The following is a 22199-nucleotide window of genomic DNA, read 5'->3' as shown; positions in this document are numbered from 1 at the left end:
GGTTTTTTAGGTGTCTGGTTTTCCTTGTCTCTAGAGTGTGTTATTTACTATAAAAAACTAACTTAGCACAAAATGGTGACGAGCTTACACTACTCTACACAGGACATGATTTCATTAAACCAATTAGTAAAGTACTAAGTGTAAAACTATAAGGCTCAAAACTTTGGCAGTTTAATCAATGAGGGGGAGAAAATTCGTAGGAATCATCCATAATAGAAAATAAGTTGAGGAAAACTGATTTTTCACAAATTGGTTTATTTTCCATTTGAAATCCTTATTTTCTACATGCCAGTAGGCAACACTTGTGAAGGCAGGCAGAGCACTGGGGTAAACTGAGAACACATCACGCTTCGCTGGCAGCCCAAAGGTCACACTGCTAGGTAGTATTTCTAGAATGATCTGGTTACAAACAGCTTGTGGACCAGGTACTTTACCCATTGTGTGTTCAGTGGCATGTTCCCGCTCCTCCAAACGTAACACGCCCTAATGAAAGCAGGTGTTTACAGAAAGTCAGGCTCCGTTTCCCTTTGCTGTGAAAACTTGCAGGGTCATTGATACAGAAGCCACAGAACCTCCTATAAAGACACCAAACGAACGTGGGCTCCCCCAAGAAGCATTAGGTTACATTCTGAGGCGAACGTGGGAGCTTCGTATAACCTCCTGTCTAGATACGCTGCATTATGTCTGTCCACAAGCCAACATCATCAACAAAAAAAACCTCCACATACTGAAATAAAACAAAAGTCAACATCTCAAATCAACAAATATACAGACAAATTAGAGATCTGAAGTAGAGTGAAAAATAGCTGCACCGTAGGAGACGATGATGACACAATATCATCTGTGACAGAAAACCTCCAGCGCTGTCGGGCGCCTCGCTGCAGCCGTACACGCCTCTGCCGAGGCTCAGACATACTCCTTCACGGGCTGCGTGCTGTTGGAGATGGGCTTGGGCGGATCCGTGGGCCGGCCTGCAGCGTAATCGCGACCCTCGTAACCGCGTCGGTAGCCTCGGTCAGGGTGCGGACACGAGCTGCTCAGCACGGCGCCGCTTAGTATGAGCATGACGGCGGCAGCCCAGCCCAGGTAGATGGCCTGGCCCAGCTCACGCTTGTGCACCAGTGGCACCGCAGGGTTGTAGAAGTCCCGTACCACATTGTTGGCGGCCCAGGAGACGGGCACCAGCACGCAGAGGCCCGTGACGATGAACAGGATGCCGCCCGTCAGAGCAATGCTGGCCTTCACGTTGCGGTCCTCGCCGGCACAGGTCGTACACTTCAGGCCACAGCAGGTGACGGTGCAGGACAGCCAGCCCAGGAAGATGGCGATGCACATGAGGGCCCGTGCAGCCTGGATATCTGACGGCAGTGCCAGCATGGAGTCGTATGTCTTGCACTGCATGTGACCCGTGGTCTGGTAGATACAGTTCATCCAGATGCCTTCCCACACTATCTCCGAGGTCAGGATGTTGCTTCCGATGAAGGCGGTGACCTTCCACTGGGGCAGTGCCGTCACGGCGATCGCCATGATCCAGCCCGCCACCGCACAAGTGAAGCAGATCAGCTGCAGGCCGGTGTTCACCATGGCAACATCTACACCTGCTCCACCACCTAAGCCCTGATGGTCACCACCACCTCTTCACCCCCTCTGTCTCCCCAGTTCTTGTCTCCCAAGATCTGTTCCAGTCCTCTCCCTCCTCCACTGTTCCTCCACGTTATCCCGTCTGTAACTTCTTTTATCTCCTGTTTTTCTTGTCAGTCTGTCAGTCCACTCTAGAGAAGCTCAACCTCTTCGCTCTTCTGTTGTCCCAGGAACCTTCGCTCACTGCCTCCAACTCTCTACTCTCTCTCTCCCTGCTCATGTCACTGTCCCTTTTAATTATTGATGGACGCAGGGAAGCGAAGCAGCTTCTTTCCTACTCAGCAGCCCACTGGTTGAATTCATCGGGCTCTGCCGTACTGCATTATGGGATATGCAGCCTCTCTAGGACGGAAGTGCATCTCAGCTGCACCAAGAGGCCAGTTAATTTTGGTGCCGGTGGTATTACCCACCAAATTGTGGTGTAGGTTTACCCATGTGGATCAAGCAGATAACATCTGATACATTGGCCCTAACAGATCTCTCCAATACTGATCACATATCCTGATAAGAGGACAAGACTGGATCACAGCAAACAGGCAGAAGAGGAATATGGTTATCTAAAATATTTGCTGCAAATATGACAAATAATGAAAAAGAATAAATTAAAGAGTGAGTCTGCTGCTCAGTGCGCAATGGGCTCACTCCTACAGGGTTGCATCATGTTGAGGCTGCATTAACTCTGGAGGAGTGGCTGAGGGGCTTAGAGGGGGTAGGCATGGAGAAGGAGGAGGTGTGGGGGCTGGGCAGGGAGCCCCCCTCTCATAGGAAGACCTGGAAACATTTCAGACCAGTGTTTCTGAACCTAGTTCACGGGGACCCACGGACAGTCCATATTTTTGCTCCCTCCCAGCTCCCAAAAACGTGGACTGTCTGCAGGTCCCTGAGAACCAGATTGGGAAACACTGTTTTAGAGGGATGTGGGGTCATGTACTGGGAATTCCTTCCCAGCCCCTGTACTCTTGAGTGCCAAGAAACAGGCAGATGTAGTGACAAAGAGACAGAATGGCAGACTAGACAATGACTGAGGGGAGAGCTGTGTCTGGGGGTGCGACAGATAACGAAACAAGGCCCTCTCAGTGCACTTCTCTGTGACAACAGTGAGACAAAGACGCTGACATCCTCTTCATCATCAGAAGGCCAAACCAGACAAGCTTCCGCACACAATAAGCCATCCCTTCTCACTCTGATCCTTGTTCATATAGAAAAATCAAAGCATGTGCTTTTAAACCCTTTGAGAAAGCGCGACTTCAAACATCAAGTCTAACAATTTAAAGAAAGATGGGTTATAGTTTTGCTTGAACAATTCAGACCTACTGAGTGGAACCTTCTGCAATGGATTGTGGGACTGTTTGATGCCAGGAACCAGAAGGAAGCTGTTACTTTGGGTTTATTATGAAAAGAAGAAAATTGTCAATGTTGACCAAGTTTTTGAACTTTGAATTTACAAGAACGAAGGAGACTGAGAAAGAGCCACCTGTCATGTCTTGTGCAACGTCTCTTTCTCGATGAATTAAATATCATGGACATTGAATCTGGGGTTCATGTTGCCTCTGTGTGAAACGTCCTCTCCCTGACAACAGTGGTCATGACAACAAGGACGGGACACAGGAAATGAGCAAGAGGTGATGATAACAAAGGGGGGGAGGAGAGGTGGTGACAGCTAATGACAGAGTACCAGCGCCACTGTCTTGGTCTGTAGCACAAGGCAATAAGGAACATGCTATGAGGGTTTATTGCGGGGGAACAGCATGCGGCGCAGTGTCTATGTAACAGTTGGTACACGATGTCAAAGTTAGAATTCATGTTACTGAGCAGGTCATATATCATTAGTCAGACAACTGTGAGGTAACTGTGTTTCTACTGAAGGAGCCAAAACAAAATCACTGCACACAGCGCCTCTGGGGCCACGCCCCTCAGTGTCTCTGGGGCCACGCCCCTCAGTGTCTCTGGGGCCACGCCCCTCGCTGCACCTCTGTAGCCACCATGCAATTGTTAGGCTTTAGTGCATCGGTCTCATCCATTCCATTCCATGCAGCACTGCCTGTACCTTCAGCTCCAGACAGCCCTGGCTCTCAAAGCTAGGCACCCTAACCTTTTAGCAAAGATATTTATTTTACGTTAACAATATTTAAGCAGATTGGCTCCAGCTTCCCAGCGACCCAGATGGTTAAAGCGGTATAGTTAATGGATGGATGAATATTTAAGCTACTTTTAAAGAAGTTCTTGGATATTTCCCTTATCAAATCTACCCCTCGGGATGGATAAAGACCTCCACACACCCCAATGCGTGTCTCAAGCAAATTTATTATTTTACTTAAGCAACTAATGGCCCAGCTCGCCAACACTAGATGTCGCTGTAGTGGGACAAGATGAGGCAGAGCCCAGCTTCAAATCACCTGCCAGAAACCAGTGTGCCATCATGGGACCTTTTGGCAGTGGGGACTGAATCACTGACTTAAAAGTACACTGCTGCTTAAAGGCACCTTATTCAATGCAAACCTCAACACAGAATCCTTATGAGGAAAGCGAATCTAAAAGATGTCTCTTGCATTCTATCCTTCCAAGCATAGGCTCTAGACCAGTGTTTCTCAACCCAGTCCTCAGCGAACCCCAGCCAGTCCACGTTTTTGCTTCCTCTCAGCTCCCAGCGCACCTGTACCAGCTATTCGGTGTTCCTGATTGGCTGGGAGCTGGGAGGGAGCAAAAATGTTGACTGGCTGGGGTTCGCTGAGGACTGGGTTGAGAAACACTGCTCTAGACAAACTCATTCTGTCCATTGGAGCAGCGGTTCTTAAATGTGGACTATACAACAATCACATTAGATTCTCTACATATTTCAGACTACTGGGCATAGCTATAATAGCTGTGTACTTTGTATAAATTTTTAGTACATACCTTTCATTAAAAAAGAAAAATATTCAGCCTGCACTAGAACAGAGCTCTACCAAAAAGGACCAACAGTGACCTCTACTGCTTGATCAAGGGATGCAGCAAAGAGACGCAAACAATTCATTTGGTTACACAAGTATAAACTTTCCCTCCATTACAGTAAAGAGTATTCTGTAAACTTTGGCCTATCCCACAGTGAGCGCAATAAATATTTCATCCCACATAGGAGGCTACAGTGCAATTGAATAAGCACAATAAGAAATTCAGAAATGTTCTTACGTTTCTCATATTAATACAAAGCAAAAAAACAAGCTACTAACCCTAGATCTCACATTATGTTCTGGTGCCTCTCTCACTAGAAGGGAGATCACAGTGCCGACAGCTACATTCTTTTTCAAGGAACAATCAAATTTACCACGTGCATAAGATGCAGACAGTTCAACAGAAACACAGAACAGCACAGTATAGGCTTAAAAATACCAATTTATTACTTTTGCACAGTAACACAAATATTCCCTGCAGGCTAAAAAAAAAAAAAAAAAAAAAATATTTAAAAATGTCACATAGCAAAGCAGCAACTGATTGGTCACCCTGGTGGGCGGGGCCACGGGATGGCCATCAATAGGTCAAAGGGGCCTTATATTGCTGTCAGACAGTCACACAGTTTGAGAACACTAGAAAAACAGCACAGAGCAACACACTGGTGTAAGAACAAATCAAAATACAATACACATTGTCAAAAAGTATAGCAAACGTTTCCGTTATATATAAAGAAGAGTTTAAAAAAAATAAATAAATCATGCGCTCTTGAAACTGGGGCACAGAAAATACAAGTAGAAGGTTTAAAAAGAGGTAAATTCCCCTTACTGCAGAGCCCATGGCGCCAGGCCCCAAAGCGCAGCTTAGCAGGGCCAGCAGAGGGCGCAGGAGAGCAACGGTGGCACTGCGCTCGAATTTTTCCGTTTACAAAAAAAAAAAAAAGGAAAAAAAAAAAACAAAACAAAAAAAAATAAACACACACACACACGCACACACACCGCCACCCTGGTGGTGAAAGGCTGGTCTTGGCGGTCCCTTGTGTGAAGAAAGTACCTCGTTTGAGCATGGGGGCGGACGCCAAGACCAGCGTTCCACTGCCGACAGCCTGTGCTGCTGGTACTTGCGAGACTGAACGATATATTGCCACCCTAACAGTCTCAAATTCATTAACATTTAATCATTAAAAATTGCGTCACTTAAATATTCTCTAAGTTTTAGGACAATACTCGGACATGCAGGAGAGCAGTTTTTCATTAAAAAAAAAAAAAACAAAAAAAAAAAAACTTTAAAGTCTAAAGCGCTAAGCACATTCCCACTGATTGATACGAGCGAAGAAATAAAATACAAAACAAAAGAAAGAAACATACAGAAACACAGTCAGACCGTCAGCCACATCAAGGAAAAATAAAGACAGCTTCTCTTTAAACCCAGACTTGGTAATATTGCTTTCTGACAATTAGTGTGCTGAACTGGCATTGGGATCATCGTAATGCTCTTCAAAGAAGCTTGCTCAAAAAAAACACAAAAACGGCCACCAAACCCAAACTCCCCCCAAAAATAGCTTCATTCGAACCCTCCCCTCTCAAACCACGCCCAACCCCACCAGCTGGACACTCAAAACTCATTCATAGCAAACCTGATGATTCAAAGATGGTTTATTACAAAAGGGTTTCCTCTGAGATGTCCACCTGGAGAGGTGTGTGCGCGATCCCCCCGCCCAGCCACGGAAGGGGGGGGGGGGTGTGTGTGTGTGTGTGTACACGCTGAGCGTTAGCTGGGGGCCCGTAGGCTAGTGCAGGGGCCTCCAACTCCGGTCCTGGAGAGCTGCTGTCCAGTCGGTTCTCTATCCTACTTGGCTTCTGGATCATAGCTCTCCAGGACCGGAGTTGGAGGCGGCTGCGTTAGGGGGCCACAGGGCTGCAGCGTTCCAATGCTACCGTCACTAAAGGCCAGCTATAACATAAGTACGCTGAACAGAGATCCTGAAGAGAGAAGCTTTCAAAAAATGTGATTGGCTGTCTGCTGATTCTTTTCCCCCGACTGACTTCTGATTGTCTTTGATACTCTGGTTCTGGCCCGTGGCGAAGATAGGCGTCACCGGCGAGGCGGGTTGGCCAGTCACCATGTGCCTCGGACACCTGGGAACCCCCCACCCCCCCCCAGCCCGACGACACCAAAACATAGGAAACTCTCCAGAGCCTGAAACCAGAGGACAGTGCTGAGTCTTCACTGTATCATGAGGTTGCCTAAACACCCAAAGCTAAAACATGCCGTAAGGTCCACGCCCCCCCCCCCCGCCCCGCCCATAATGCTCACCGACTCGACTGCTGACGGTCTGAGAATCATGACATTGATAACGGCAACAACAACAACACTTACAGCAATCTACTCTAACATCAGTTAATATAGTCACAAAACGTTTTATATTAAACTCTTACAAATCTGATTTTTTTTTATTTATAAATGCATAAAAGATAAAAGGAGAGTGCCTGTTATTTGTGTATCTGGCCGTGGCGGTCAGTGCTGGCAGAGGCGAAGACGGAGGAAGGAAAAAAAAAAACAAAAAAAAACACGCACAAAAATAAAATAAAAGTGGGTGCACTCCCCCAACCCAGCCAGCAGACAAACGTCTGCCCGGCCTGGACATGCCCCCAGGCCCCCCCCCCACACGTGGGCGAGGGCCGACTGCTACACTGCTCCATTCCCATCCCGGCTTCAATAAGCATGTAAAATCTGTTTTAAATCTGCTTATATGGATGAATATATCTATATGATTTTCATATATATACGAAATAAACACATTAAATCTGAGGCATTTACAGCAGTTAACCCCTCAATCTCCCTTTACAATTCAGTGGCCTGCAATGGGACACACAGACAGTCACTCACACGCAGTCACTCCCACACACAGACGTACACACACGCTCACTGTCGACAGAACTGAAAGAATGAGAATACCCAGGTCACCTCGTTTGTAAAACATAAAAAAGTCTGAAAAAGTCAACTAAAAAAATAATCTTCCGACTCCCCCACACACATGCAAGCCCTCCCCCCACTAGTAATAGTATTGTTGTCAGCCTGTGCAGGCTTGAGGTAAAAAACAGAGAAGATTCCTGGCTGTAAGGATGAGAGTGGGCCGGCTAACCAGCCCTGAGCAACGAGCTCAGTGTATCTTACTAATCGAGAAGGGAAAAAAAAATAAAAAATAAAAAAAAAATTGAAAATTAAAAGATATGAGGGGAAAAAAAAAAAAAATTCAATGGCTCAACAGGTTCTGCCTTTCTGTGCATCAGAAACCAACGGTCTCTCAGTGCAGCTGACAATCCTGGGTATGCTGGTAGAAGGCGGCTCAACTGGGACGGCCATCTTGACTAGACAGATGGCTCGATCCACTGGCTTCAGAACCGCTTTGGTGAAGAGAGAATGAAAGAGATGGAGGGAGAGAGAGAGACAGAAATACGCGGGGTGGTACAGAAAGAGAAAACGGGACGCCCCCTGGTGGCACATCAAGCAAAGTACATGGTGTGCTGGGTGTCATAGTGAATCTGGACGGCTTTAGCCAGAGCCTGGGGGTCACGGCCGTTACTCTGGCCCGAAACGTGGCTGCCCTCCGCGCTGTGGGAAGGAAGAGAAGGGGGCGTTACCGTTAGACAGCAGCCTGCAGCACCAGCGATGCAGCAGTTCTCTCCAAAAACAGGTGTAGGATTCAGCAAGTTCAGTGCTACTTTCTTCCAGCTCCACATTACACCAGTTTGAGGAAGTATAGATTCAGAAGAAGTTCAATTTCAATTTATTTTTACATAGTGTCTTTCACAACAGAGTCGTCCCAAAGCGCTTTACGTGGATGTGTTGTGAAACATCAATAGAGAGAGTAATACAGAACGGAAAAAAGGAAGATAGGAAATTAAAGAAAGCCAGGTGACAATGGAGGAGAGGAACCAAAAACTCCCAAGTAAGGAGAAAAAAAAACCTCTGGGGCTCCAAGGTCAACTGGCTGCCCCCCCCCCGGGCCATACTAACATGATATAAACACAGATATAAAGTTATTATCCAACAACTACAGTCCTGGGGGCCTGGAACCAATTGGAAGGAACCAGGGAGGCAGGTGGCTGCGTACCTGTCGTGGTCCTTGTCTACCAGGTGGTACCGTGCGCGGAACGCAACAAGCCGGGCATAGTAGGCGGGCGCCGGGATGGAGACGGAGCGGGTACAGCGCACGTAGGTGTGGCACAGCTGGTAGGTGAGCAGCTGCAGCTCGTCGGCCGTGAAGCAGTTGTCGTCCCATAAGACGTGGTAGTGCGAGGGCCGGCTGGTGCCCTGCAGCGAGCGACAAACATGCCACGGCTTTATCCGTCGCTCGGGCAACAGGCAGTAAAGTGACCCGTCTGAAGGAGTGCACCTCCTATCACACACGCTTAGACCAGCATTTCTCAACCATGTCCTCGACATCTGAGAAACACTGACTTAGACGACCAACACTAAGACCAACTGAAGGAAGTATAACATTTTAAACACTAGAGGGCATTTTAGGAAAATTAAATAAAATGAAATAATGGCAGCCATGATGCTTTAGCTACACCCAAAATCCACGATGTGGGGGCTCACCTGAATGCCAGCGTGGCTACACAGATAGAAATCGAACTCAGACGGATGGGTGATGGTGCTGTCCACTGTGGTACCTGCCGGAACATTCCCACTCTTGCCCACCTACAGAGAAGGAGACAAGTGATGAGGGTGACTCAGGTAGATGGACGGTGGGACAGACAGGCGCCGAGCGTCAGGCTCACCCTCTCAGTCTTGTCTGAGCAGAAGAGTCGTGTGTGGTGCCGCTTCTGAACTACGATATAGGTGATTCCCGGCCGGTAATCCTCCTCCAGGCTGATGCAAGCCTTCCGGATGGCAATGAGCTCAGGCCAAGCCACCTTCCGGGCAGGAGAAGCCGCGGGAGAGAGGGAGAACACGTGAGCAAGTCACAGGCCGACGACAGGCGGAGCGGGAAACCTGAGCCCGTCAGCTCAAGATCTTGATGAAAGATTAATACGAGACTACAGTTGACAGAACGACAGAAAGTGGAAAATCTGACAATGTCTTCTGGGGAGAGAGAGAGAGAGAGAGGGGAAAGAAAAAAAAACTACAAAACGCACCTGCTTCATCTGGCCCTCGGAGACGCCACCCCGATAGTAGATGATCCGCGTGGGCTTGAAGCGAGTGGACTTGTAGAATTGGATCAGCAGCTCACGCACCATGTTGGTCAGGTCCTGGATGACTTCCTGGCTGAAGAGCTGCTCCTGGGACAGGTCCTGGCGGGACGTCTGCACGCGCACCGTGGCACAGTAGCGGCTGGGATGGCCATCCATGCTGCCCACCACTGCCGCGATCGAAGGCTTCTTGCCGTCGCCGGCGGGGGGGTGTGTCACGTCTGCCCCCAGGAAGATGACCGGCTGCTGGAACACAGAGGGCCTGGAAGGGAAAGAGCATCAAGGCTGCAATGACTGCAGGTTCAAATCCAAGGGGAACCAACATTACCTGAAAGCGCCTCCTCCAGAGGCAGACGGGCACGCGGATAGGGACAGAGGCGGACGGACACGCGGATAGGGACAGAGGCGGACGGACACGCGGATAGGGACAGAGGCGGACGGACACGCGGATAGGGACAGAGGCGGACGGACAGACGGACACGCGGATAGAGACAGAGGCGGACGGACAGACGGACACGCGGATAGTGACAGAGGCGGACGGACAGACGGACACGCGGATAGAGACAGAGGCGGACGGACAGACGGACACGCGGATAGAGACAGAGGCGGACGGACAGACGGACACGCGGATAGAGACAGAGGCGGACGGACAGACGGACACGCGGATAGAGACAGAGGCGGACGGACAGACGGACACGCGGATAGAGACAGAGGCGGACGGACAGACGGGCACGCGGATAGTGACAGAGGCGGACGGACAGACGGGCACGCGGATAGTGACAGAGGCGGACGGACAGACGGGCACGCGGATAGTGACAGAGGCGGACGGACAGACGGGCACGCGGATAGTGACAAAGGCGGACGGACAGACGGGCACGCGGATAGTGACAGAGGCGGACGGACAGACGGGCACGCGGATAGTGACAAAGGCGGACGGACAGACGGGCACGCGGATAGGGACAGAGGCGGACGGACAGACGGGCACGCGGATAGTGACAGAGGCGGACGGACAGACGGACACGCGGATAGAGACAGAGGCGGACGGACAGACGGGCACGCGGATAGAGACAGAGGCGGACGGACAGACGGGCACGCGGATAGTGACAGAGGCGGATGGATGGGAACACGTACGGAAACAGAGACAGACGGGCGTGCAGAGAGAGACAGACAGACAGGCGTGCACACAGATACACGCACAGGAACAGAGACAGGAGCATGAACAGAGACAAACGCACTCTCCTAAAACGGCAGGCACATGCACACACCTCTGATGGGGCACCAGCACATTGTTGATGCCACCCAGCTTGGCGTTGATCTTCAGGCAGAGGTTGGACAGCGTCTGGGGAGAGGTCTTCACTACATTTTTCACCTGGACACACTGGGTAGCCATGCCCAACAGAGTGTCCCCAACACGCTTCACCTCAGCTGTGGGGGGGGGGGGGGGGGGGGGTGGTAGCAAAGGGTCAAACAGCAAAGGGTCAAGCAGCTGAATACAAAAGACAAGAACCAATATTTATTTGCCAGTTGGCCCCCTGACTTCATGTTCAACGACCCACCCAAATTCCACACAGAAAACAAAGCACTAACGACTTTGATGGGGTTCAGGTACAAAGTTAAATACATGTAAAGATGAGCTGTAGTGCTTCGACACCAATAAAAGGCTCTTAAGATGCACACCATTTAACGACAGATCCATGGGTATCTGATAGTGAGCTACACTAGCTCCAGACTTCATGCTTTGGGCCTTTAACACCCAGTGTTAGTGGCGGAGCGCTGCTTCCTCTCACCGTACACCGGCGTCTTCCCCGGCAGGATGACCACGATGAGCTGCAGACCCACATAGGACATCTTCAGGTGCTTGAACATGGGCTCCACGCTGTCCGCGCCCTGGGCGTACTTACAGAAGCAGGGCTGGCCTTGGATGGGCATCCCCGCGTCTTTTGATATTTTACGAAGCTGATCGGTGAAGCTCCTGAGGTGGACAGAGATCATTTCATGATGGAATCGCTTTCCTCGACAAGGAGGTCCCGCAGCCATTGTCAGCAAGTTACAAGACAGATTCACAGACTAAAAGGTTGTGGGAATGTGTATTTGGTCATTTAAGGTAAAGGTGTGGTTAAAAAAAATGCATATAAAAGGGCATTTAAGGTTTAAACAAATGATATCACGTGGCCGAGACAGTGGAAGCAAAAGATACATTTACGGGGATGCAAAACACTTTACAGTAAATTCTCCAGAACTTATCAAAACAGAAAAAGTACTAAAGATCACAAAGCAGGATTTCTTGCTTAGCTGGATAACTTTGCGGATTTAAGGCAGTCTGGGCTACATACAAGTCACCGAAAATAAAGTCCAATTAAACTGGAGTACCTTAAATCTCACAAGTTATCCAGCTAAACAAGAAATCTGGCTTCATAAAACAGGCCCCTGGTCCTAATCAGGGCAAGTGACATAGGAGATTTTACATGACAGCAGAGGGCAGCGTCATAAGTCTGGGTAGTTACATTTAAATTGTCACTGCTGGGGGGGGGGGGGGGGGAAAGCACAGCAAGCAGTGCACTGTGTGATACGCTCCAGGGTTTTACTCAGGATGGGATTAATGGTGGAATGTTGGCATGCTGCCCTGCGGGCGTGCTGTGGCGCAGTGGCGGGTGACAGGACAGCCACTCACTTCAGCAGATCCTCGCGGCACTGCTTCTGAGGGGCAAAGCAGGCAACGGCCCAAACCTTGATCTCAATGCCAGCATAAAACTGCTTGCCCCTCATGTCCCACACACCCTGATTAGGCGTGGCCACCGTCTTGTTCTGTGAAGAGAGTCGCTGATCTCTTAGCGGACCCCTCAGCCACTGCGTGAGCATCACTGACAAAGCAGCCCACCTTAAACAGCATCGATTCAGGTAAAAACCTCAAAACCCCCTCCCAAGCCCCAACAGAGCCCCAGGGAAAATGAGGAGTGAACACTGATGGGGGGGTGGGGTGGGAGGGTGATTAATAAGATACCCACAACCCCTCCCCCCAAAAGTTTTCTATATTAAAAGAAACACAACTGCAGTGTCAACAGTCTGTGCATTATGAACTATGAATCACTTTTGCATTAACATTAATTTACAGCACTGCATACACAAAAACTGGCAATTCATTCTCACTCAAAAATTACAAGATATAAAATCCAGAGGGAGGTCTAGGATGGGCTACTCCACTGCGCTGTTTTTTATTTTTTGTTTTTTTGTTTCCCCCCCCCCCCCCCCCATCTGGTTGAAATCCACATTTGTTACAGATACTACTGCTGCACCATGGCTGAGCCACGACCCAGTGCCAGAGGCTCTGCCCAGTCAGTAACAGGAACTGGCCCTGGCAGTAATACCAGCAGCCCAGGTAGACGCAGAGACCCCGAAGTGAGCCCAGCCTACACACCACACATGTGAAACAACCAAAGGCATCTTGCACAAAACTGCCATCAACTCCAGCCACTCCAGGGGGCGACAATGAGGCTCCATTACACAGCAGTCCGAGCAGCTCCTAGGACTCCGGGGATGACCGCAGCCCAGACAAACGCTTCAGTACCAGTTAGTAAACAACGGGCAAACTAGACCCCTGAAGACTAAAAATGGGGAAGCCACAAAATCAGCCCTAACACAAATTTAACTATCAAACGGGAAACTGCAACGAGATGAGATCTTTTCCCTGAGATCAGATTCCAGCAGCCTGATCTCCACATCTTACAGGACACTGGCTTGTGTGGCACAGCACCTCTTCAAAGCATCATCCTGAATAATGGAGTTTTCCCGCATCTGAAAGAGCTGTTAAGGACGAACTGCTGTGCGGAGTCGTATTCCCCTCCCCTTGAATATTACTTGTCCATTCAGCAGTCACTCACGTGCGTGACCCCGCCCCCCACCCTTACTCACCCTATCCCGTGCCCCAGTACTCACCCTGCCACAGTCCCTCCCAGTGTCTGTACTCACCCGGCCCCCGTACTGCAGCATGGGCGCTGGGAGGACCCGCCCAGTCACCTCCGTCATGTCATTGTGCACAACGATGCCAAACTCTTTCAGGTAAGGGTCGGGCCCGCCCACCATGCTGTTACTTTTGACCTGGGAATGACATTGAGAAGTCAGCGTGGGACAAAAGGGGATAAAAGACGAGCAGAGGCTGCAGATGAAAAAGAGCTCGGGATAAATCCATGTTGTGTTCAAGTCTGTTGTCCCTACTGAAGAACTAGAGCAGGTGTATCTAAAATATCTAAAAAGTTTATACATCTATAATGTTATCTATAAAGCTAGTAGAAAGCAAAGGAGCTTAAGGATTGGACTGGTGATTTGGAAGAGGTCTTGCTGGTGGATCTAATTGGCACAGCTCCAGCAAACAAATCTGCTATAAATGTACTACAGACATTTATTTAAATAAATGCAAAAGTCTAAATGGGGGCATTCATGATAAGTGCTGCAGAATTTAGCCTCCTGCCACCAGGGGGTAGGACTCACCAGTCGGCTGATCTCCTCCTGTCTGTCGGGAGCCGAGCGCGCGGTGGCTTTGATCATGGTGGAGGTCTGATTATCAGTGAGCTTTTTGATGCAGCGCTGTCCGGCGACGATGTTACAAACCTGCGAGGAGGAGTTCGAAGCAACAGATTAAGAAAGAAAAAAAAAATATATATATATATACACACACATACATGCACAGAAAGTTAAGCACAGGAGCTTGAAGGGGACAGACCTCCAGGGGTAGGTAGGTGTGCTTCTGCTCCTGGCCCACTTGCAGGCAGGGCAGGTGTGGGTACTTCAGCTGCAGGCTGTACTTCTGCTTAAAGTACTGTGCCACTGTGCACTCCATGGCCTGTCCGTTCTCTAGCTGCAGCGGGAATCTGCGCATGGGCACAATGGTCTTAGCCCCCATCCACTGCCCCCCCCACCCCACTGAACATAAGTGAATGAAGATAATGTCCATTTAACCCAGACTACCTTAAACCTGACAAGTTATCCGGCTAAGCATGCAGTCCGGCTTCGTGGAATTACCCCCCAGAAAGCAGTACACCAAACGTCTGGATAATACCACAAAAAAATGAACACCAAGATGGCCGCCGCACAGAGGAGGCTCCTTTAAGGGGGCGAACACGTACGTCTGATGGCTGGCGGGCCGACGGGTGACGTTACACACGCGGTACTTCCTCTTCATCTGGCCGCAGTGCGTCACCTCCACCTTCAGCCCTGGAGTTCAGAAGAAGTGCAAGATATGACTGTCGTTGAAGTGTCAGGTGGTGGGGAACATCAAGGAGCGCACGCTGATTACAGCGCATTACCGCACCCACCACACGGGAACCACCTCAGGGATGAGAACCTGAGTGCAGCCGTGCAGTGGGTGATACCTCAGCACCAGTGGACCAGTGTCAGATTTTTCAGCGGCTGGAATGCCAATCCTGCAACCAACCCCCAAATTTCCCTGTACATTGAAGGACCTCCTTACAGGGCTGCATGTAGATTAACGTCATACCCAGGATGAAGTAATTGCTGGTTAAGGGCCTTGCTCAAGGGCCCACCGGAGTAGGATCACTCGTGGCATTCATGGGATTCGAACCAGCAACCTTCCAATTACTGGAACAGATGCCTAGCCTCAGAGCCACCAATCCACCCACAGGGAGCACAGAGGATAATAAAATACGGAAAGAGGGAACAAACACCCTAATTATCACATTAACAGAAACATACTATAGGCATCACTAGCTTTTGAGGAGGAGAGAGAGAGAGAGAGAGAAATATATATACTCGTAGCTGCTGGCTCACTCTGCAAGGCAACAGCACTGACTGACAGCACTTCCCCCTAACCTCGAATCTCCTTGGTGAACTTGACACGCTGCGAGTCAGTCAGCGGCTTGGTCTGCTCATTGATGTTCTGGATGTCCAGCACCTCGCACATAAACTCGATGACAGGCTGGGAGCGGTAAAAGGCCGTGGCTGACACTGCAAGACAGGAGGACAGGCTTCGCACTCATGCATTATGTGCAGCAAATCTGTCAAAGTCCCCGTTAAATAAAAAGCACAAATGTGCAGAGAATCTTTACGGCCTTCCCTGGACAGCCACTCTTAAGCTCCTTAGTGTGAAGCCATTTGTCACACTCTTACAGCGACATGCAGGCTGGGGCAGTAAGGCTCTCACCGTCGATATTGAGCATCATGTTCCACATGGCTGGCCGTACTGACTGATGAAAACCAAACCACACCTCGCGGCCCCCACCAAGGGGGTGATAGTATCCCTCCGGTGGGGAGAAGAAGGAGCGGCCCACAGGTGTGTACCTGCCCAGGCAAACGGGGAGTCAGCACTACACGGGAGGCCACGCCCAGTCGGAGGACGGGAGCAGTCTGGGGTCTGAACGCGCCGTACCTCATGGAGGGCAGGTGCCGGGTGATGACATCCAAGGCCTGCACAGAGTCCTCGGGGACCTCGTTCAGGTGGCCCGACAGCGCCTCCAGGAGCATCTGCAAGCTGACCACGGACACCCACTGCAGGGAGACCTTAAAGGTCTGGTCCTTCCCCTCCCCAGGCAGCGTCACCTCCAAGTCCACCTAATGATCAGAGAAAAGAAGCGGAGAGCACAATCGTACAGGGGACTGATGTGAACTACCTCTTCTTCTAATGTCATGACTGTACTTATTTTATTAAATACATCATGATTCCAGCAGTATATAACTCATTAATCATCACAAAATAAAGTTAAAAAAAAGCCCCCACTGTATTCTGGACAGAGAACTGCTCCTCAATGTTCGAATCTATACTACATTAAGTGGAAATACTACTAATTGCAAGATGTGTCAAATGCATGTCTGGTAGCCAGTGACAGTTACAGGAAATTGCAGGATCCTAGTGACTAGTGGTCGCTGGCACACAAGGCTTCAGCTTACTTATCATATTTGGTTTACAATGTACTGTAAATAAATCAGGCTAAGGCAGTATTTCCAAGACTCCTTTTAGTTCAAACCTTTGTGTGTTTCACCCGATTCCTTTTCCTCAATGCTCTAACCCTATTTGTGGTAATTTCACCTTGGACATACACTTCACTTTTTTTCTCTCCATAATAATGACCCCCAATGCCTACTCTACACACTCAAAACAACCTCAAGCAGTACAACCAATAACTCAGACAAATGACCTTCAATAAAGCATCCAAGGGCCAAGGTTGACCACAAACAAGGATCAGATCAGAGCCTAGACAAAGAACGAGAATGAAGATGCCTGAACAGCTATTTCTCAGCCCCGCAGGCCTGCGAGTTAACGGGTTGAATTAGACATACCTGCCTCAGGCTATGACAAAACTCACAGTACTTCAAAACGGGGATTCTAAAAGAACAAAATGGAGCTGGTGGACACCAGTGGGGCACAAACAGAACAAGGAGGTCAGCGAGGCGACGGCAGGATGTGCCGGGCCTCCTCCTTACTCACCCGTTCGCGTCCAATCGGCAGTGGATGCGCTGTGTACATGTTCCTCTTGCCATCATAGCCCGGTTGCCGGTCCCCAAAAATCTGCATCTTGAAATGCCTCACCATGGTGTCCACCACCTCTCTGCAAAACAAGCCGACTGAGAGAGACCCGCCCACCGATCACAGCTAACCACTGACTAAATCGCCATTCCATGACTCCATTACGCATCTGGCACTTCGGCCAAGGAAACCAGGCCACAGTTTAAAATCCGCTCCCTGCCACGCAGCCCGGGCCAGTTACCTGTTGACCCGGCGAGGTCGCTTCTCCGGCTTGATGTCGATGTCATAGTGGTAGACGTCAATCTTGGGTATCTGCACCTGGAAGTGGTTGGCCAGCAGGCGGATGGGCTTGCCCACTGTGCCAAGGCCAGGGCGCCGTGGGGGCTGGAAGAGGGAGGTAGGAGTAGGTGGGCCTGGAGTGAAAGAGAGAAACGCACAGGTGGTATTACAACACAAGCAATTTGCAAAACACGTACATTATTTATGGTAATAATCTACAGCAGCTGGGATATGATCTGGAAGAGGAATCATAGCAGAAAGCCACACCAGACATAACGGAGCAGCCTCACTGCCCGTCCACTGACTCTCTCTCTCTCTCACAGACACGCCACCTTTGGCAAACCGCATTTCACCACACAATGCCAAAGCTGAAACAATACAATGCTGTCCTGACCCAGCAAGGAACTAAAACAATTAAAAGCAGTGCATCGAGGCCCTTAAGATAAAGCCAGGATGTCGGAGACACACAAGAACATGTCTAGATGGAGCAGACCGAGCATGCGAGAGGGGGATTAACAGTGCATGGACACGCATGCACCATAAACACCCCCCCCCCCACCTTTGACACACTGACTGCCACTTGGAAAATGCATACAAAGGGGGGGGCTGTAAATTTGTGGTGGTGCTGGACAGACACAGGAACTGAGGTGGACTCGGGTTTACTGGGCACCTGAACAGGAAAGGGGGAAGAGGATGTTAAGGTTCTGACCCAACTATTGCTCTACACTACCACTTCTGTGCTCTATACACAAACAGACTTCATTAGCAGAGCTTCAGCCTGTGCAGGACCAGACTGCCAGAGCACACTGTATCTGAACTTACACCTTCTTTGAGGTGGGAAGACACTGGGCTTACATGGAGTCCAGGCTACCATATCCAAGCATGCTCCAATTAACAAGTGAGGCATAAGAGAGAGAACACAGACACACACACCCAGACACACACACCCAGCCACACCCCCCTCCTGCTCCACTTCCCTAACCCCACCTCCATACACTGGAACAGGACAACATCAGCATGAGAGGGGGATTGAAGGTCCTCATAATGGGCCACAGCATGGGAATGTGTAGAGACAGAGCTCCCAGTTTTACAAAAAAAAAAAAACAGGACCCTACTCTATAAATATGCTCTTCACCTGCTGTGGAGGTGGAGATCCTGAAGGTGCAGGTCATGTACTCCATTACACCAAAGTCCTCATTTTAAAGTTTTTTTTTTAAAAAAAAGTATAAACCTTCACACATTTGCAGCCATGCTACAGCTAAGATTTATCGACAATCACTGAAACGTGGTTTTTCCTACACCTGAAGGATTTTCCAATGATCTAAAACTGCAGGCCACATCCTAACCAGAAGCACCACTCTCTAAACATTTCAATGATGTGAGGGCACATTGCCAAAGAAAAACGATTTAAAATAAATGTAGGCACCTGTTTGTATTCTCACCCAGATCGACAAAAGGACTTGCCATCATTCAGAGAGTTAAAGTAGCAGAAGGAGCAGCAGATTTGGTGCCTGCTTGCAGGAAAGGTGTATATCAACCAGGGGTCACCAACATGGTGCCCGCGGGCACCAGGATGCCCCCAAGGACCACATGAGTTGCCCACAGACCTGATCTAAAAATAGTACAACTCACCAGTGAGCAGCGTCTAAAATTTTATTTTATCCTGTTGCTATTCTTGTTTAACCACATTTGCCTTTATATAGATTTGAAAATGACAATACCTGAAAAAAAGCATTTAAAACATGTTTATCATACATGAAGTTTAGGAGGGCGTTTCAAACTGGTAGCCCTTCGTATGGGTCAGTACCCATGAAGTAGCTCTCAGTTTCAAAAAGGTTGGTGACCCCTGATATAAACACAGACAGATCTAACTCTGTCCCTCAACTCTTTGGTACGGGGCAGGGGGAATAAAAACAAATCCTTAAATATTCAACTGTAAACATAGAAGTTAACAGCGCGTAAAACTGGCAGCTCTAGGTTTTATGAAGAGAGATTTCCATGCCACATACAGGCGCATTATAAACAATCTCTAGCATTTAAATACCAATAGGCAATTATGTCAAAGCCTAGGTGACCAGACACAATGTCACCCATAATACAGAAGTCATGCTGGTCATTAATCACCTAGACGACAGAGGATGCAAGCGAAGACCAATGGAAGGTACAGGAATGAACCTGTGGCAGCTGATCTGATGGATCATCCTCTCAACGTGCAAGAGGGCTGGGCTCCTTCTAGATCACAGGTCTACTCCCATCAATCAGCCCTTATGTTCATTAAGGGACCTCATTACAATTGACACATATTTTGGTATAGTATGTTGTTCACCTGTTTAGTCCAAACAAAATCCTGTGTATGGGTAGACACATCAACCCAGTCCTGAACAAGAACATGTGGAACTTCTACAGAACAAAACCACATTCAAATTAGGCATGCAAAAGACTCTCCTGACAACAGCGCCTAGATTTAAAAAGGTGTGGAGACCTCACACGTTTTTCGATTAAATTTGAGGTCTAAATTTGCTGTTACAGTAAGCCTTGCATCGCAGAACATTTAACCTATAACTAATTGTTTTTACTATGGAATGGTAAAGGTTTGTTAACCATGTCTACATTTAACATACCACATTGCTGAAAACAGCAAGCCATGTTTGTATAGATGTCCATTTTAAATCCATCCTTCTAGATCCTACTCAATGTTTTAATAAGACAACATATTAAGCATCTACAAAAAAAGACATCATGACATTTGAAAACCCTTCATAGACGTCCCTTAACCACCAACCATGTTACATTTTGGAATACAGATATTCTAGACATTAAGCGGACAAACACTAATAGGATAAAAAAAACAAACCCTCTTCGTCCATAACCCAGAAATGTTTGCCTATCAGAGTGAAGCCTCCTGTTGCGGCAGCTTAAGTTACTACGTGCTTTGTCTAGGTTCTTTACTGGCCCGCAATTTATTGAGACGCAAATGGCATCTTTAATAAAATGTACTTATAAAAAACAGTTATCAAGTCTACAATGGCTACGAGTTCGACGTTATAATCCGCAAAATTAAAAAATGTTGTTCGTTTGCCGGTATAGGCTAAAATCTAGTTAAGGTAACTTAATTACAGCCTAACCCCCACGAGCATCAGGTATCACCTCTCCGCACACGTAAAATGCTATCAGAATTCCCAACGACACGTCTCCGTTATTCACACACACATCATAAATACGCGCATATTGTGCTCTAGGTTCCAGGTTTTATGTGGTTCACCTGTGTACTGGAAATGATGTCAAGCGCCCCTGTTCACAAGACGAAACAAAGGACGTCGAGAATCGACATCCCCCCCCCCCCCCCCACACATCGGCACCTGTGCTAGGGTGACAGCCTCCCACGAACGACAGCTTAGTTTGAAAATAAAACTTTGAGACGCATTTCCTTTATTAAAATATTTAATTTCGTATGTCGTGATCTTCACATCATCGTCACACAATTAACTGATGTGGGAGACACTCAGACTCGTTGACACATCAAGGGGAATCGTCTCAATCAGTCACAGCAGTCAGAGTCTAACATTTTACACACCGTGTGACAACAAAGAAACAGCATCCTGCGCTGCATAACAAGCTTACGTCGTTCTACATATGTGCATGGCAAAGGGCTTAAAATACAGACAGCTGCTGACACGGAGAAACATATTTTTAGATTGCTTTGTGCAAGTTCGACGTTGACGAAGCCTCGGGTGTTGCGCTGCGGTGCACGAATCATCAGGGCAAGCAGAAGAACCACCATGCGATCTGGACCAGTATGACCATCCCTTCGCAGAGACACGTCTCGCTCATCTCAGCTAGCTAGACGCTACCGCAAAACCTGACAGCACAGTCGCCGGACTGACACATGCAAAAAGGGGGAAATCCGGTGGAGAAAAGTAGTGTAAGCGAAAGGAAACGGCCAGTGAAGCATTCGTATACTTTTATGAGAATATAGCGTGCAGCTACTTGAAAATCCCATACAGAGGAATACAGCTTTTAAATCCATCGTATCATACATTTTCGGCTCCCATTGAGATTTCAGCGGGATGACATTTAACTCATATTCGAGGCCCAAATAACAGACCATCTTAAAACCCAGGAGGACGCGGAAGGAATGGCTTCTTTAAATCCCCACACAATGACTTTCCCTCTCTAGTTATATAAATGGCTGATTATTAAAGTACACCACTTACAGAAAATAAACACAATACGCCATCTGTAAGGATTTCACGTATCAGCTTGAATAAAGTCATTATTTTTGTCGGCTAGCGCACAGGCCACCGCGGTTTGTTTTCAATCCGTCACACGGGCAGGCCTAGAGAGGTACAGCAGCTTTTCCTGCTTTGACGTCAAGGCCTTACAATCCACGGCCCACACCGAGACGCTGCGCTGAGCTGCTCCAAACACCCCGGGGGCTTTCATCCGACTGCTTACCGGGTCCGAGCGCTTCCATGGCCGAGGGCTCTCTCTCCGTCTCTGTCCCGGCCTGGCGGCTCCGTACCGACACTGAAATTGGGGGCGGTATCTCGAAGCTTAGGGGGGCTAATTTAAGAAAGGGAAGGGACGTGAAGTTGTCCAAAGATGTTTGGGGGGAAGCGTCGTCTTCTGTGTGATTTAAAGCAGATCCCGTAGAGATTTCAACTGAGCATGCGCACTCA

General features: G+C 48.7%; 2 protein-coding genes across 3 annotated transcripts; both read right to left on the bottom strand.

The window, feature by feature from the left end:
• Positions 1-386: 386 nt before the first annotated feature.
• cldn35 (claudin 35) lies at positions 387-2342 on the bottom strand. The gene has a single exon (XM_023832195.2). It carries the CDS (start codon positions 1582-1584, stop codon positions 907-909), a length of 678 nt encoding a protein of 225 aa, XP_023687963.1. The 5' UTR covers positions 1585-2342; the 3' UTR covers positions 387-906.
• Positions 2343-4995: 2653 nt separating this feature from the next.
• Positions 4996-22168, bottom strand: ago4 (argonaute RISC component 4). Of its 2 annotated transcripts, none has more exons than XM_023832096.2 (18): positions 21976-22168; positions 17483-17654; positions 17203-17323; positions 16147-16328; positions 15922-16058; positions 15591-15725; positions 14888-14975; positions 14485-14632; positions 14253-14372; positions 13701-13862; positions 12439-12572; positions 11555-11739; positions 11033-11192; positions 9714-10029; positions 9357-9491; positions 9175-9276; positions 8687-8886; positions 4996-8184 (listed from the first exon to the last, which is right to left on the bottom strand). In XM_023832096.2, the coding sequence occupies exons 1-18, from the start codon at positions 21992-21994 to the stop codon at positions 8076-8078; spliced, it is 2625 nt and encodes an 874-aa protein (XP_023687864.1). In that variant the 5' UTR covers positions 21995-22168; the 3' UTR covers positions 4996-8075. The 2 variants fall into 2 exon arrangements, with proteins under 2 accessions (XP_023687864.1, XP_023687865.1); XM_023832097.2 differs by having other exon boundaries at positions 13734-13862.
• Between the last annotated feature and the right edge of the window lie 31 nt (positions 22169-22199).

The sequence above is a fragment of the Paramormyrops kingsleyae genome, chromosome 23, assembly GCF_048594095.1.
Source record: "Paramormyrops kingsleyae isolate MSU_618 chromosome 23, PKINGS_0.4, whole genome shotgun sequence".
NCBI classification, from domain to species: Eukaryota; Metazoa; Chordata; class Actinopteri; order Osteoglossiformes; family Mormyridae; genus Paramormyrops; species Paramormyrops kingsleyae.
This window is presented reverse-complemented; position numbering and strand designations above follow the sequence as displayed.